This window comes from Spea bombifrons, chromosome 10 (genome assembly GCF_027358695.1).
Source record: "Spea bombifrons isolate aSpeBom1 chromosome 10, aSpeBom1.2.pri, whole genome shotgun sequence".
NCBI classification, from domain to species: Eukaryota; Metazoa; Chordata; class Amphibia; order Anura; family Pelobatidae; genus Spea; species Spea bombifrons.
Window position 1 is genome coordinate 17,462,997 of NC_071096.1, and position 13,171 is coordinate 17,476,167.

At 41.8% G+C, this 13,171-nt stretch overlaps 1 protein-coding gene across 1 annotated transcript in view; it reads right to left on the bottom strand.

Annotated features, from left to right (window-relative positions):
* Window positions 1-8,514, bottom strand: part of FRMD8 (FERM domain containing 8) — a 33,209-nt gene extending 24,695 nt beyond the window's left edge. Inside the window, exons 1-2 of the mRNA XM_053449032.1 lie at window positions 8,454-8,514; window positions 2,189-2,264 (exon numbers count right to left, since the gene is read on the bottom strand). Of these exons, the coding sequence (XP_053305007.1) occupies window positions 2,189-2,264 (76 nt within the window). The 5' untranslated portion in view covers window positions 8,454-8,514. The remainder of the gene's footprint in view (window positions 1-2,188; window positions 2,265-8,453) is intronic.
* Window positions 8,515-13,171: the final 4,657 nt, after the last annotated feature.

Below are 13,171 nucleotides of genomic sequence, written 5' to 3' on the forward strand. Positions count from 1 at the left end.
TTCCATTTTGAATAATTGCTCCCACAGTTGATTTCTTCACACCAAGCTGCTTGCCTATTGCAGATTCAGTCTTCCCAGCCTGGTGCAGGTCTACAATTTTGTGTCTGGTGTTCTTTGACAGCTCTTTGGTCTTGGCCATAGTCGGGTTTGGAGTGCGACTGTTTGAGGTTGTGGACAGGTCTCTTTTATACTGATAACAAGTTCAAACAGGTGCTATTAATACAGGTAACAAGTGGAGGACAGAGGAGACTCTTAAAGAAGATGTTACAGGTCTGTGAGAGCCAGATATCTTGCTTGTTTGTAGGTGACCAAATACTTATTTTACCGAAGAATTTACCAATGAATTCATTAGAAATCCTACAATGTGATTTCCTGTAATCTTTCCCCCATTCTGTCTCTCATAGTTGGAGTGTACCTGATATGCCTTATAACTTCCAATATGCCACTCGCCCCCATTTATGCCTTATACCTCCCTTTATGGCACTGTGCACCCTGATATGCCACTCCGCCCCCGATAAATGCCCTGCGCCACCCTGAAATTCATTATACCCCCCATACACCACTCTACCTCCCCCTATACACCACTCTAACTCCCCCAGATATGCCACTTTGCCTCCCTGAAATTCATTACACCCCCATACACCACTCTGCTACCCTGAAATTCATTATACCCCCATACACCACTATAACTCACCCATACACCACTCTGCCTCTCTTCCCCCCTCCCATACACCACTCTGCCTCTCGTCAGCAACGGAGGTTCACAAGACACCAGGGTGTCGGGTAGAGAGGCAGAGCGGTGTATGGGAGGGGGAGGAGGCAGAGTGGTGTATGGGAGGGTGGCTTCCCATACACCACTCTGCCTCCTCCCCCCTCCCATACACCGCTCTGCCTCTCTCCCCCGACTCCCTGGTGTTTTGTGAACCTCCGTTGCTGACAGGCACAGTAACGGAGGTTCACAAGTAACGTTCACAGTAATGGAGGCTGTCTGTGCGCATCGCGCAGACCCCCACCAGCTGATGATCCTCTCCAGGAGACCTCTATTCTCGGTCAGCTGGTGGGGGTCTGCGCGATGCGCACAGACAGCCTCCGTTACTCTCCTTCACTTCCGCTGGGGCTTCTACATCATGTGATGCTGGCGCTGCATCGTAGGAGCCCCAGCGGAAGTGGAGGGGAGAGACTGAAGTTGTCTGTGCGCATCGCACGGACACCCATCCGCTGACAGTGAGATTATTCTAGTGTTATAATCCGATCTCTGTTTGAGGTCGGATTATATAAAGGAGAGAAGTTTTTCAGAGCATTTACTCTGAAAAAAAGCCTTTTTATAATCGATAAAAATCGGTTCGACTAAGATTAAAAAGGTTAAACAATAGAACATTTTACAGCCTTGCTGTTATTTACCAAACTGTCAATATTAGTATGGGTATGGGTACAGTGCCAGAGTTAATACATCTACTGTATTGTGTCAGCGTGTGTATTTTTATATACATATAGGGTTGACAGCAAATTAGTTTAAACAAGCTCAGGTACATGCCTCAATATTTATTAGCATTAATATGGTTTAATATAAAACCTTGAAATGATGTAATATTTTACACCATAAAGACTCAAAATTCCATGTTTAACCATTATTCTTCTTTTGGTATACTTCTAAAAACACAAAAAGAGGAATAATAGTTAAACATACAAGCCTTTATGGTGTAAAATACCCCTTATCATGAAGGGGTTAACCGCAGTGCTGTGAAAAGGGCAATATATGAAAATAAAAACATGATTATGGAAGAAGGAAAAAAAGCAGGTTTTTAAATTATGAAATTAAAAAATAATTTTTTGGGGCTTACTCCTAAGTTCCAAATCAAATTTGTCGACCCCTTATCTAATTTATCATCAGTATTTAGTAGCAGGACAATTCAACATTCGCTTCTACTGGGGAAAAAAGAATAAGGGTCCTATACGAGGAGAATTATTTATGCATGCAATGACAATAATATATTTACATCTTCATCTTCAAGATCTCAAAGCCCAAGGACAAAATGAAGACTTTTTAGTTTACTATATGTAAAAGAATTTGGCTGTTGAAGCAGAATCTGGCATCTATTTAATCACTTATCAATATATTCCAACAGCCAGATGACCTATTCATAATAGAGTCCTTCCTTATGCGTGTTATTAAAAAGTGTAAACGTACATCGTGTTCCTGGAGACTCAATGCTTTTCAAATAGTCATTTGCACCTGCGCGTGAGGAGGTTTCACTACCATCCATCTGAAAGCATAAAATTATATTTGAGGTTAAATTAAATCATAGATTATACTTTATGACACATAAAAAACCAACAAAACACACAAATGAAAATGTAATAGAATGTAGATGGCCTTAAAATACATCTTTGGGTTACAGTAATTTGGTTAATTATATCAAGTGCTATCAAGAGACCACACTTTTTGAAGACATCACTTTTTTTTTTTTTTGAGGGAATTCAAATGTTACCGACATGGAATCCTAACACATCTAGTCTGTCATGGAATCAACTAAGGATGTCTCTTTATGTGCCCGTGGGTGTGTCACACTTTGTATTCGGTGCTGCTTCTGTACCTCTCTCCAGCTCTATCTCTCTCAGCACAGTTCACTCACTAAACCAAGTTACGATAAAGTGGCGCGTAATCTATCAGATTAAAACTACGGGTGTAGGTGAAAAAACGTGAACATGGCCCATATTGTTATAGCAAATAAAATGCACTTGCTAACTAGATAATGCACTGGTTTTTACAGTGAGAAGACCACTTTTAAAAAAACCGCACCAGATGTTTACACCGATTTCAATGGTGCCTTCCTTCCACTGAGCAAGAATTGTGGCGCATGGTGCAAAGAAAGCACAATTCAGTTTTTCAATTTGGAATTTTGACACATTGAAGATTCTGACTTCATGTCTTATTTGGGACATCTTTGAACCTGGCCAATTCAATTTACTCCCATCATACTGTATATGCTTGAAAACTAGATATCCCAGGGTATTTCAAGCAATGGAATTTTAACCCTTTCCACGCACTAATTTTACCACCAAGCTTTGTCAAAATTTGTAGTGGTATTTTTTTGTTTGTTTTTGTACTTCAGGTACGAATTTACCAATCCTGGCATATGGCGCTGTCAAACAACACCCCAATATGTGTTTTGCTGCTATCTAGTTAGCGCAGCAAATAGTCTTTACATAGTTATAAAGGCTGAAAAAAGACACGCGTCCATCATCCATTAGCAGATCTAACATTTTATACTTTCCTTTAATACTAAGTGGGCAAGAAATAAACATGAGAAGGCTATAAAGCTCATAACATGATCTATACATTGTACAAAAAAGCAAAAGTTTACATTTTTAGCATTTGCAGTAGGGCTGCAACTAACTTATTTTCATAATCGATTAGTTGGTCGATTAATCGATCAATCGGATAATTTTTTATTTTTCATTTATTTAAAATAATTTAATAAACATACTGGTTGTTAAAAACTAACAGCAGAATAAAAAAAAAAACTTTGATAAAAATGCATTTTTTGTTTTTATTTCCCAACCTGCCCCACCAACTTATGCACAATTGAGCCCAGGCTTCCCACACTGCCTCCCAGATATGCCACTCCGCCCTCCCAACATATGCCTTATACCCCCTGATATGCCACACTGCCCTCCCCACATATGCCTTATATACCCTATGTGCATTATACCCCCTGATATGCCACTGTGCTCCCCGATATGCCTTATACCCCCAGATATGCCACTCCGTCCTCCCCAGATATGCCTTATACCCCTCAGATATCCCATAGTGCCCTCATAGATTCACAGCACACTGACACAATACTTTTATAAATACAGGGTTAATCTTCAATGCTCCAGGATTTAGATTCACCTTAGTTTGCCCCCCTCTTCCCTCTAACTGCACCTTGAGTTAACTTTATTAAATTTATTAAATTAACCTTCAGTCCTCAGCATTAAGTTAACCTTAAAGACCCCATCAACCACAACTGCCCCTAAATTAACCCCAATGATCCCATCAACCATATCTGTCCCTAAATTAACCCTAAACACCCCATTAACCATAACCTCCCCTAAATTAACCCCCACCTCCCCAAATATTAATTTTATACTCAGATGAGTGTCTGAGCCGTATGGACACTATGAGGAAGTGGGTGGGGCCAATCATCAGAGTGACTGCAGGGGGGGACTGCTGTGAGTCACACTGAATGAAACGGATTATAAAACGAGGGGTATATTTCAGAGCAACCCTCATCTTACAATCAATAAAAATCGATTCAACTAATCGATAATAAAATTAGTTGGCAACGATTTGCATTATCGATTAGTTGTTGCAGCCCTTATTTGCAGATCACAGCATTTTCAACATTTCTCTTTGTACTTGTTTAACCATAATTTCACGCTCGTATTAAGTGTACCCATACGAATTATATATACAGTGAAGGAAAAAAATATTTGATCCACTGATCCCACTGACAAAGACATGATTTGAATAGTGAGAGACAGAACAACAGAAACTCCAGTATAACGCATTTCAAATAAGTTATAAATAGGGTTGCAACAACATTTTATCGAATATAAGATGAGGGTTTTTTCAGAGCAAATGCTCTGAAAAATACCCCTTGCCCCATAATCCGAACTCAAGGTCAGATAACACTAAGATCCAGAACCCTCGCAACGCTGCAGGGGACCTGGATCCTCCTCTCTGGCAGCCGGTGGGCGTCTGTGCTATGCGCGCAGACAACTTCTGCTGTTACCTGCACTTCCACTGGGGCTTCTTTGACGCTCTGTCAAAGCCGGCGTCACATGACCTTCCGGTGCTCAGTCATAGAAACTCCAGAGAAAGGGCAGGCCAGCAGCAGAGGTTTGTCTATGTGCATCTCGCAGTTCATCTTCTGCCCCCACTAGACACCAAGGAGCATGGAGGGTAAGTTGGGGGGGGTTGCAGAGTGGCATATCTGGGGGTATAAGGTATATATCTAGGGGGCATATCTGGGGGTATAAGGCATACAGGGGGTATAAGGCAGAAAAAATAATCGGCCAACTAATGGATTATGAAAATAATAGTTAGTTGCAGCCCTAGTTATAAATTTATTTGCATTTTACTCAGTGAAATAAGTATTTGATCCCCTATCAATAAGCAAGATGTTTGGCTCCTAGGTGTAACAAGTTTAGATTAGTGCTCCTAATCTCATTTTGTTACCTGTATAAAAAACACCTATCCACACAAGCAATCAATCAGATTCCAAACTCTCCACCATGGCCAAGACCAAAGAGCTGTCCAAGGATGTCAGGGACAAGATTGTAGACCTACACAAGGCTGGAATGGGCTACAAGACCATTGCAAACAGCTGATTATTCACAAACAGAAGAAACACAAAGTAACTGTCAATCTCCCTCGGTCTGGGGCTCCATGCAAGATCTCACCTCGTGGAGTTTCGATGATCATGAGAACGGTGAGGAATCAGCTCAGAACTACACGGGAGGATCTTGTCAATGGTCTCAAGGCAGCTGGAACCATAGTCAACAAGAAAACAATTGGTAACACACTACGCCGTGAAGGACTGAAATCATGCAGCGCCCGCAAGGACCCCCTGCTCAAGAAAGCACATGTACAGGCTCTCTGAATTATGCCAATGAACATCTGAACGATTCAGAGGAGAACTGGGTGAAAGTGTTGTGGTCAGATGAGACCAAAATCTTACAAAATCAGCAGGGGATCAAATAATTTTTTCCTTCTCTTTATAGCCTTGGTCACAAAGGGTACCAAAAAAAAAACCACCCATGTCCTTAAGGAGTTAATACTATTAGTGTTATGCCCAAACCCTTCAGAAAATAATGCTTTATGTTATTAAAAGCAACACCAAAATTGGACAGAAAGATTCTAACAATATTATATATATATATATAATTAACACCAATCACACTCCTATCATGCCAAGTCAGCAAGTATATGCTAAAACCCATCTAGCTGCCCCCCTTGTGTATTGATGCTGCCAGCAGTATGGGGTCTGCACATCACTAACAGCCTCCCTGTGCCATACACCCTCCCTTACACATCCATGCCATCACACACACACTCATTCAAAGATTCATTCCCCCCAATCACGCCATAAACCTCCCCCACCCCCTTACCTGAATTGCAGATCTCTCACTCAGAGACTTCTGCAGGGGCCCTGCTGCTCCCCTCTCTCGCTCTCTGTGTGCACAGCTTCTCTTGTCCCGCCCACTGGAAGCAGGAATGGAGCAGAGTCATGTGACGTGAGATAAATTCACATGACTCTTCTGGGTTCCTGCTTCCCCTGGCCAGTACAAGAGACACTGCTTGAGCAACTAATCTGGGTATGCCTGGGCACTATAGGAGTGTGTGATTGCTGTTATTATTCATATTGTTATTGGTCATTTTCTGCCAAGTGAATGCTGAATTTTCATTTTTTCCATGCACTAATTCTACTACCACCCTTTGTCAACCTTTGTGTTAGTAATTTATTTTGTGTTTTTTTAGCCATAAAAAATTGCACTTCAGGTATGGATTTACAACTCCTGGTATATGCCACTATCAAACACCCCAACATCTCTTGAGTACAGTGATACATGTAATAAAAAAATAAATAATTTGCTGGAACTGGATGGTCCCCCTGTTGGCGACATCATTGCGTAATTATTTTTAAATGTTACCACATTTTTTGCTATTTTTATTTTTTTCCATTTTTTTATTATTTATTTTAATATTTTACATTGTGATTAGAAAACTGGGCTTCATGGTAGAACGCAGTACCTATAGGAATCATAGTACCAATGAGTACCAATTATTTTTTAAATAATGCCGCCATCTTGTGAGTGGCAAAATCTCTTGCTTGTGACCATTCTCTGGAAGTGGGTGTTCGGTGTCGCTGAACGCCATGCTATCAAGACATTTCAGCGACACCATTGCAGCTCAAGAGTTGATCGCCCCCTAAACTCTTTTAAAACAGGTGTCGGAAATTGATGCTCGGGGGAGGTTTCAGGCATGACCCCTGATGCTGATTGGTGTTTCTGAATGCACATCAAGGCATTACAGCAACACCGTTTAAGCTAAGAAAGCGATTGCAAACCGCTCTCTAAGCTTGTTCAGAGCCATGACATCATCAGTCATTAACTGACCGACTTTTCATGACGTGTCTGGCACTTCATTGATTGTTTAGGGGTTTATAAGGGCCCTCCTCACCTTTTGTATCTGTAAGTCAAATTATTATGTTATAAACTACTTGTTCTGACTACCCATTGTACAGTGCTACGGATTATGACGGTGCTGCATAATACAATTATAATAATTTGAAAAAGATAAGAAGGTACATGCATTTGCACAGGGTTCTCATTAACATGTGTCGTGCTAGTGCTGGAACTGACTAATCGTAAGAACCGTATTTGCTTGTTGCCGTTTTTTTTTTTCCCCAGAGCAAATCCCCCGCAGCACTGCTTCCTCTCTGGCAGCCGGAAAACGTCTGCACGACGCGTGGGTGCTGCCGGGGCTTCTATGACGGAGCATCAGCGTAACACGACCTTCCGGTGCACCACCATAGAAGCCCTGGCGGAGCAGCAGCGGAGGTTGTCTATGTGCATCATGCAGACGTTCATTGGCTGCCAGAGAGGAGGACCCCCTGCAGGAGACTTGGATCCACCTCTATGGCAGCCGTTGAACGTCTGCGTTATGCGTACAGACAACCTCCCCCGCTACCCGACACTTCTGCCGGGACATCTATGACAGAGCACTGGCATGACGTGATCTTCTGGTGCTCAGTCACAGAAGCCCTGAGTAGTAGCAGAGGTTGGGCACAGATGTCCACTGACTGTCCCCACTTGACACCAGGGAGTCTGGAGCACAGGGGACAAGTCTAGGGATGCATCAGTAAGTCGGGGGGGGTCATATAGGGGGTATAAGGCATATCAGGGGGCAGAGTGGCAAATAAGAGGGCAAAGTGGCATATCAGGGAGGCAGAGTACCATATAGAAATAAAAACAAAAAATGCATTGTTTACATGTGAATCAATTAATATTTACTAGTAGTAAGGTAGTCTAATATTCAGGATCTTTTTTTCTAAACTAATATTCTGATTTTGGGGTGTAATCGAGCAATTACACTTACAATTAGTTTCTCAACACTGCAATAAATCATCCTTAAATTCTTAAGCGACATTGCATCTGTTAAAATGTACACATAACACTGTAAATATCTGCGTTAAAGGGTAGAGGCCACATGTTTGTTGCCTTGAAATTTTAAACATACACATTAAATCTCACCGCCGGCCCTATAACACAACCTGTATTTCAAATTAACCTACCATGTAAACAAAAAAGATTGCCAAAGCAATAAGACTACTGAGCCTAGTTTATTTCGGAATTAACATTGACGATAAGTGCATAGACCACAAACACATATCACCGACACTCACCGTACAAAGTTCTCAGTACCGAGACTTCAGTTTCCTGTAGCTCTCCCGGGTTAGAAGGAAGTTTACGTCAACAAAATCCTCAGGCGCTAACAACCATTTGGAAGTTACTAAATGTGTTCCACGCCTCGGTATGGAAAAGCGAGCAGCCTGTGATTCGACCATAGTTTCACAGTTTACGCCCTGTGCAGAAAAAAAAAGCCAATGGCTAACAAACGCTGCTTATTCTCTCATGCGACTCTAAGGTTAACAACACGATGACGCAAAAAGTACCCGTGCAAGTTTATTGCTTAATCGATTTAATTACATTTTCACTTTCCAGCCTTTTATTAATTTTGTGACCATGATTGTCTAAAGTATTAAACGTATTTAAATTATATAGATGGAGTGAAGTACTAGGTGTATAAAACGGTGCTGTGTTACATATAGCAGTCACTAGTATGTGGTGTGCAGTACTGCTTGGGTATTCTGCAAATAAATTCCCTGTGAAAGACCTAGGGGTGGTCATTATTAGCTTCATGGAACATGACAAGCTTTCTATAGAAATATCAATGTTTTATTAAACTGCGTATGAAGATTAAAAAAGATTTTTACATGGTTTATATGGTAGATTTTTACCATATATTTTCTTTATACACCATAGCCAAAAGCATTTTCTGTAAATCATTGAACATTTTAAAATTGGAATGATAATAAAAAAGGTGGAGGAAACTCAAACCCAGTCAAAAATCTATGTTACAGTAATACATTGGCTAACCATTTTAGGACTGGGTAAAAGGTGAATCTGTTGAATCATTTTCTCTTATAAATATGAGGTATTTGCATGCTTAATATGTATATATACACATATTTACATTTCACATAAACACAGATGATTCCATTAATCTTTTTTTTTAAATAGAGATGGAGCCATAAATTTCTCCCCTCGATATAGCCTTATCGTTACATATATTGCATACATACAGCAGGATCAAAATAATACTCTTTTATCCTTACATATTTCACATCTACACAGCTGAATCCCTGTTTATTTCACATCCACACAGTCAGATCCACGATTATTTCACACCTACACAGCCAGATCCACGCATTTTTCCCATTGATGCAGCTGGATCCACACATGTAAAATATCAATGTTCCCAGACCCATGTATATTTCACATATATTTTAACCCATTGACATGCCTGGCACGTCATGGAGTTAAACGGGTTTAGAAAGCAATTAAAAATCGATATCGAGGAATTCAGCAAAACTGCTGCAGGGGCCCGGTCTGATCTCTTCCCAGTGACAATGTTAAATATGAGGCAGTGGCCGCCAGCTTTATAAGAGCTTAGGACGTGATCAACAATAGCTTTCTATACTTAAACGGTGTTGCTGAAGTACCTTGATATCGAGACATTCAGCAACAACCAAAACCGACCCCAGGTCTCGTGCAGCGATGCGGGGGATCCTCCTCTCTGGCAGCCGGTGAACGTCTGCGGGATGCGCACAGACAACCTCCGCTGCTGTCCTTCCACCGGGGCTTCTATGGTGGAGCACCAGAAGGTTATGTGATGCCAGAGCTCCGTCACAGAAGCCCCACAGGAAGTGCCGGCAGCAGCACCTGCTACCAGAGAGGAGGATCCAGGTCCCCTGCAGCGCTGCAGGAGATCTTGATCTTAGTCTTGTAGCCAGACCTATATTTGAGGTCTGATTATAAGACAAGGGTATTTTTCAGAGGTTTTGCGGAAAAATCCTTGTCTTATAATCGAGCAATTATGGTATATATCTCACATACACACTGATTCACATATACTATTATATATTAAATTATTAAGAAGCCTTGAAAACCATGTTGAGTTCAGATTTAATAATATACATACATTATTATATCTTATATACGTATATCATTACAGATATGAGTAGATTCAGAGTGTTAACCCCTCTATTACCAGACATTACACACACAGTCACACAAACAGACAAATACAGTCACATACACAGAGTCAAACACACATACTAGGTGCTGGCTGCAGCTTACACTGAGCTTGGTGTGAAGGAGGGACTCAGTCTATCATGAGAGGCTTCTAAAGTCTCAGGCAATTAGGAGACCTCATTGAGGCTGCCTGGAACCGGGACTGTCCCGGTCAATCCGGAACATATGGTCACCCTACTTTAGTAGTACTGGTAACAAAGAAATGTAGCTAATTTTTTGTAGTATTAGCAGAAGTAGTACTACTATATACAGTATCTCACAAAAGTGAGCACACCTCTCACATTTTTGTAAATATTTTATTATATCTTTTGTGACAACACTGAAGAAATTACACTTTGCTGCAATGTAAAGTAGTGAGTGTACAGCCTGTATAACAGTGTAAATTTGCTGTTCCCTTAAAAACAACTCAACACACAGTCATTAATGTCTAAACCTTGGCAACAAAAGTGAGCACACCCCTAAGTGGAACTGTCCAAATTGGGCCCAAAACATCAATATTTTGTGTGGCCACCAGTATTTTCCAGCACTTCCTTAACCCTCTTGGGCCTGGAGTTCACCAGAGCTTCAGAGGTTGCCACTGGAGTCCTCTTCAACTCCTCCATGACGACATTACGGAGCTGGTGGATGGTGCGCTCCCTTACCTTCCATTTGAGGATGCCCTACAGATGCTCAATAGGGTTTAGGTCTGGAGACATGCTTGGCCAGTCCATGACGTTTACCCTCAGCTTCTTTAGCAAGGCAGTGGTTGTCTTGGAGGTGTGTTTGGGGTCGTTTTCATGTTGGAATACTGCCTTGCGGCCCAGTCTCTGAAGGGTGGGGATCATGCTCTGCTTCAGTATGTCACAGTACATGTTGGTATTCATGGTTCCCTCATGGTTCATGTAGCTCCCCAGTGCCGGCAGCACTCATGCAGGCCCAGACCGTGACACTCCCACCACCATGCTTGACTGTAGGCAAGACACACTTTGTACTTTTCTCCTGGTTGCTACCACACACGCTTGACACTATCTGAACCAAATAAGTTTCTCTTGGTCTCATCGGACCACAGGACATGGTTCCAGTAATCCATATCCTTGGTCTGCTTGTCTTCAGCAAACTGTTTGCAGGCTTTCTTGTGCATCATCTTTAGAAGAGGCTTCTTTCTGGGACGAATTTGATGCAGTGTGCAGCATATGGTCTGAGCACTGACAGGCTGACGCCCCCACCCCTTCAACCTCTGCAGCAATGCTGGCAGCACTCATACATCTATTTCCCAAAGACAACCTCTGAATTTGATACTGAGCACGTGCGCGCAACTTCTTTGATCGAACATGGCGAGGCCTGTTCTGAGTGGAACCTGCCCTGTGAAGCCGCTGTATGGTCTTGCCCATGATGAATGTCCAGTGACCAGTATGAACGAGTCACATGACACCGGGGAGGGGAAATGGCTAATTGGGCCCAATTTAGACATTTCCACTTAGGGGTGTACTCACTTTTGTTGCCAAGGTTTAGACATTAATGGCTGTGTTTTAAGGGAACAGCACATTTATACTGTTATACAGGCTGTACACTCACTACTCTACATTGTAGCAGAGTGTCATTTCTTCAGTGTTGTCACATGAAAAGATACAATCAAATATTTACAAAAATGTGTACTCACTTTTGTGAGATACTGTATATCTGTATATATATTTCAAGTTCATCATATATGAAATAAATTTCAAATTATAATATTAATTGATAATAATATTAATTATAAATAATATAATATAATCTCACTTAGCTTAGTGGGTTTAAGTGCTCCCAAACGTTGGTGTGCCTTATTGAACTCCTCTGTGTGTATAAGCAGCAGCCAGGGGAGGACTGACCCATCGGGCACTCGGGCATTCATTAATTCTCTCACTCATTCTCACTCTTTATTTATTTCAATATTCTTACTACCCTCTTTCTCACTGTCTACCCCCCTCTCCATCCCTTCTCACTTTCTACCCCCTCTCCCTCCCTTCTGACTTTCTGCCCCCTCTCCCTCCCTTCTCACTTTCTATCCCCTCTCCCTCCCTTCTCACTTTCTACCCCCTCTCCTCCCCTTCTCATTATCTACCCTCTACCCCCGTCGTAGTTCACTTAACTTCCAGAAGTCCTGCGGTGGGAGCGCCACCAATCTGGGTGAAATCAGAGCCACGGATTACCCTGTCTGTTCTCTTATCACTACACTACTACTACCACTACAACCTGCCTGGGCTTCCCTTCTGGATCCCATCCACAATAGATGAGCTGTTGTTAAGGAGAACAGTTTTTTCCAACCACCCCACATCTGAGCCTCCCCAACATGTTTACTTAAATGGACAAATTTGTTGGGATGGAAAAACTTATCTGGCTTCCCTCTTCCACCACTGCAATCATGTCAAACCCTCACTCAACTATGTGTCTGGCTCCCTTCTGGCTGATCTCCTTCCTCATTGCTAGTCATATCATCAATCTCTCTCATTGTTTCAATATTCTTCATCAGAGCTCCAATCTGAACTTCCAGAGAGGCCACTTATCCACACTTGCCATAGCTATCTCATCAGGAGCCATAATGAAGATCCACATAGGTGAAAAGCTCAATATGTCAAAGATTGGACCCTTGGTCAAAGATAACTAAAAGGGAGCTACTGTAAAAGAGAAGGTTCTCTGTCTATAACAGTCATTATCTTCTTTCTGTCAAGCCTCCAGGTACTGCACAGGAATTAGCAGCTTCTTTTATAGAACAGGGAGTATAAGCTCA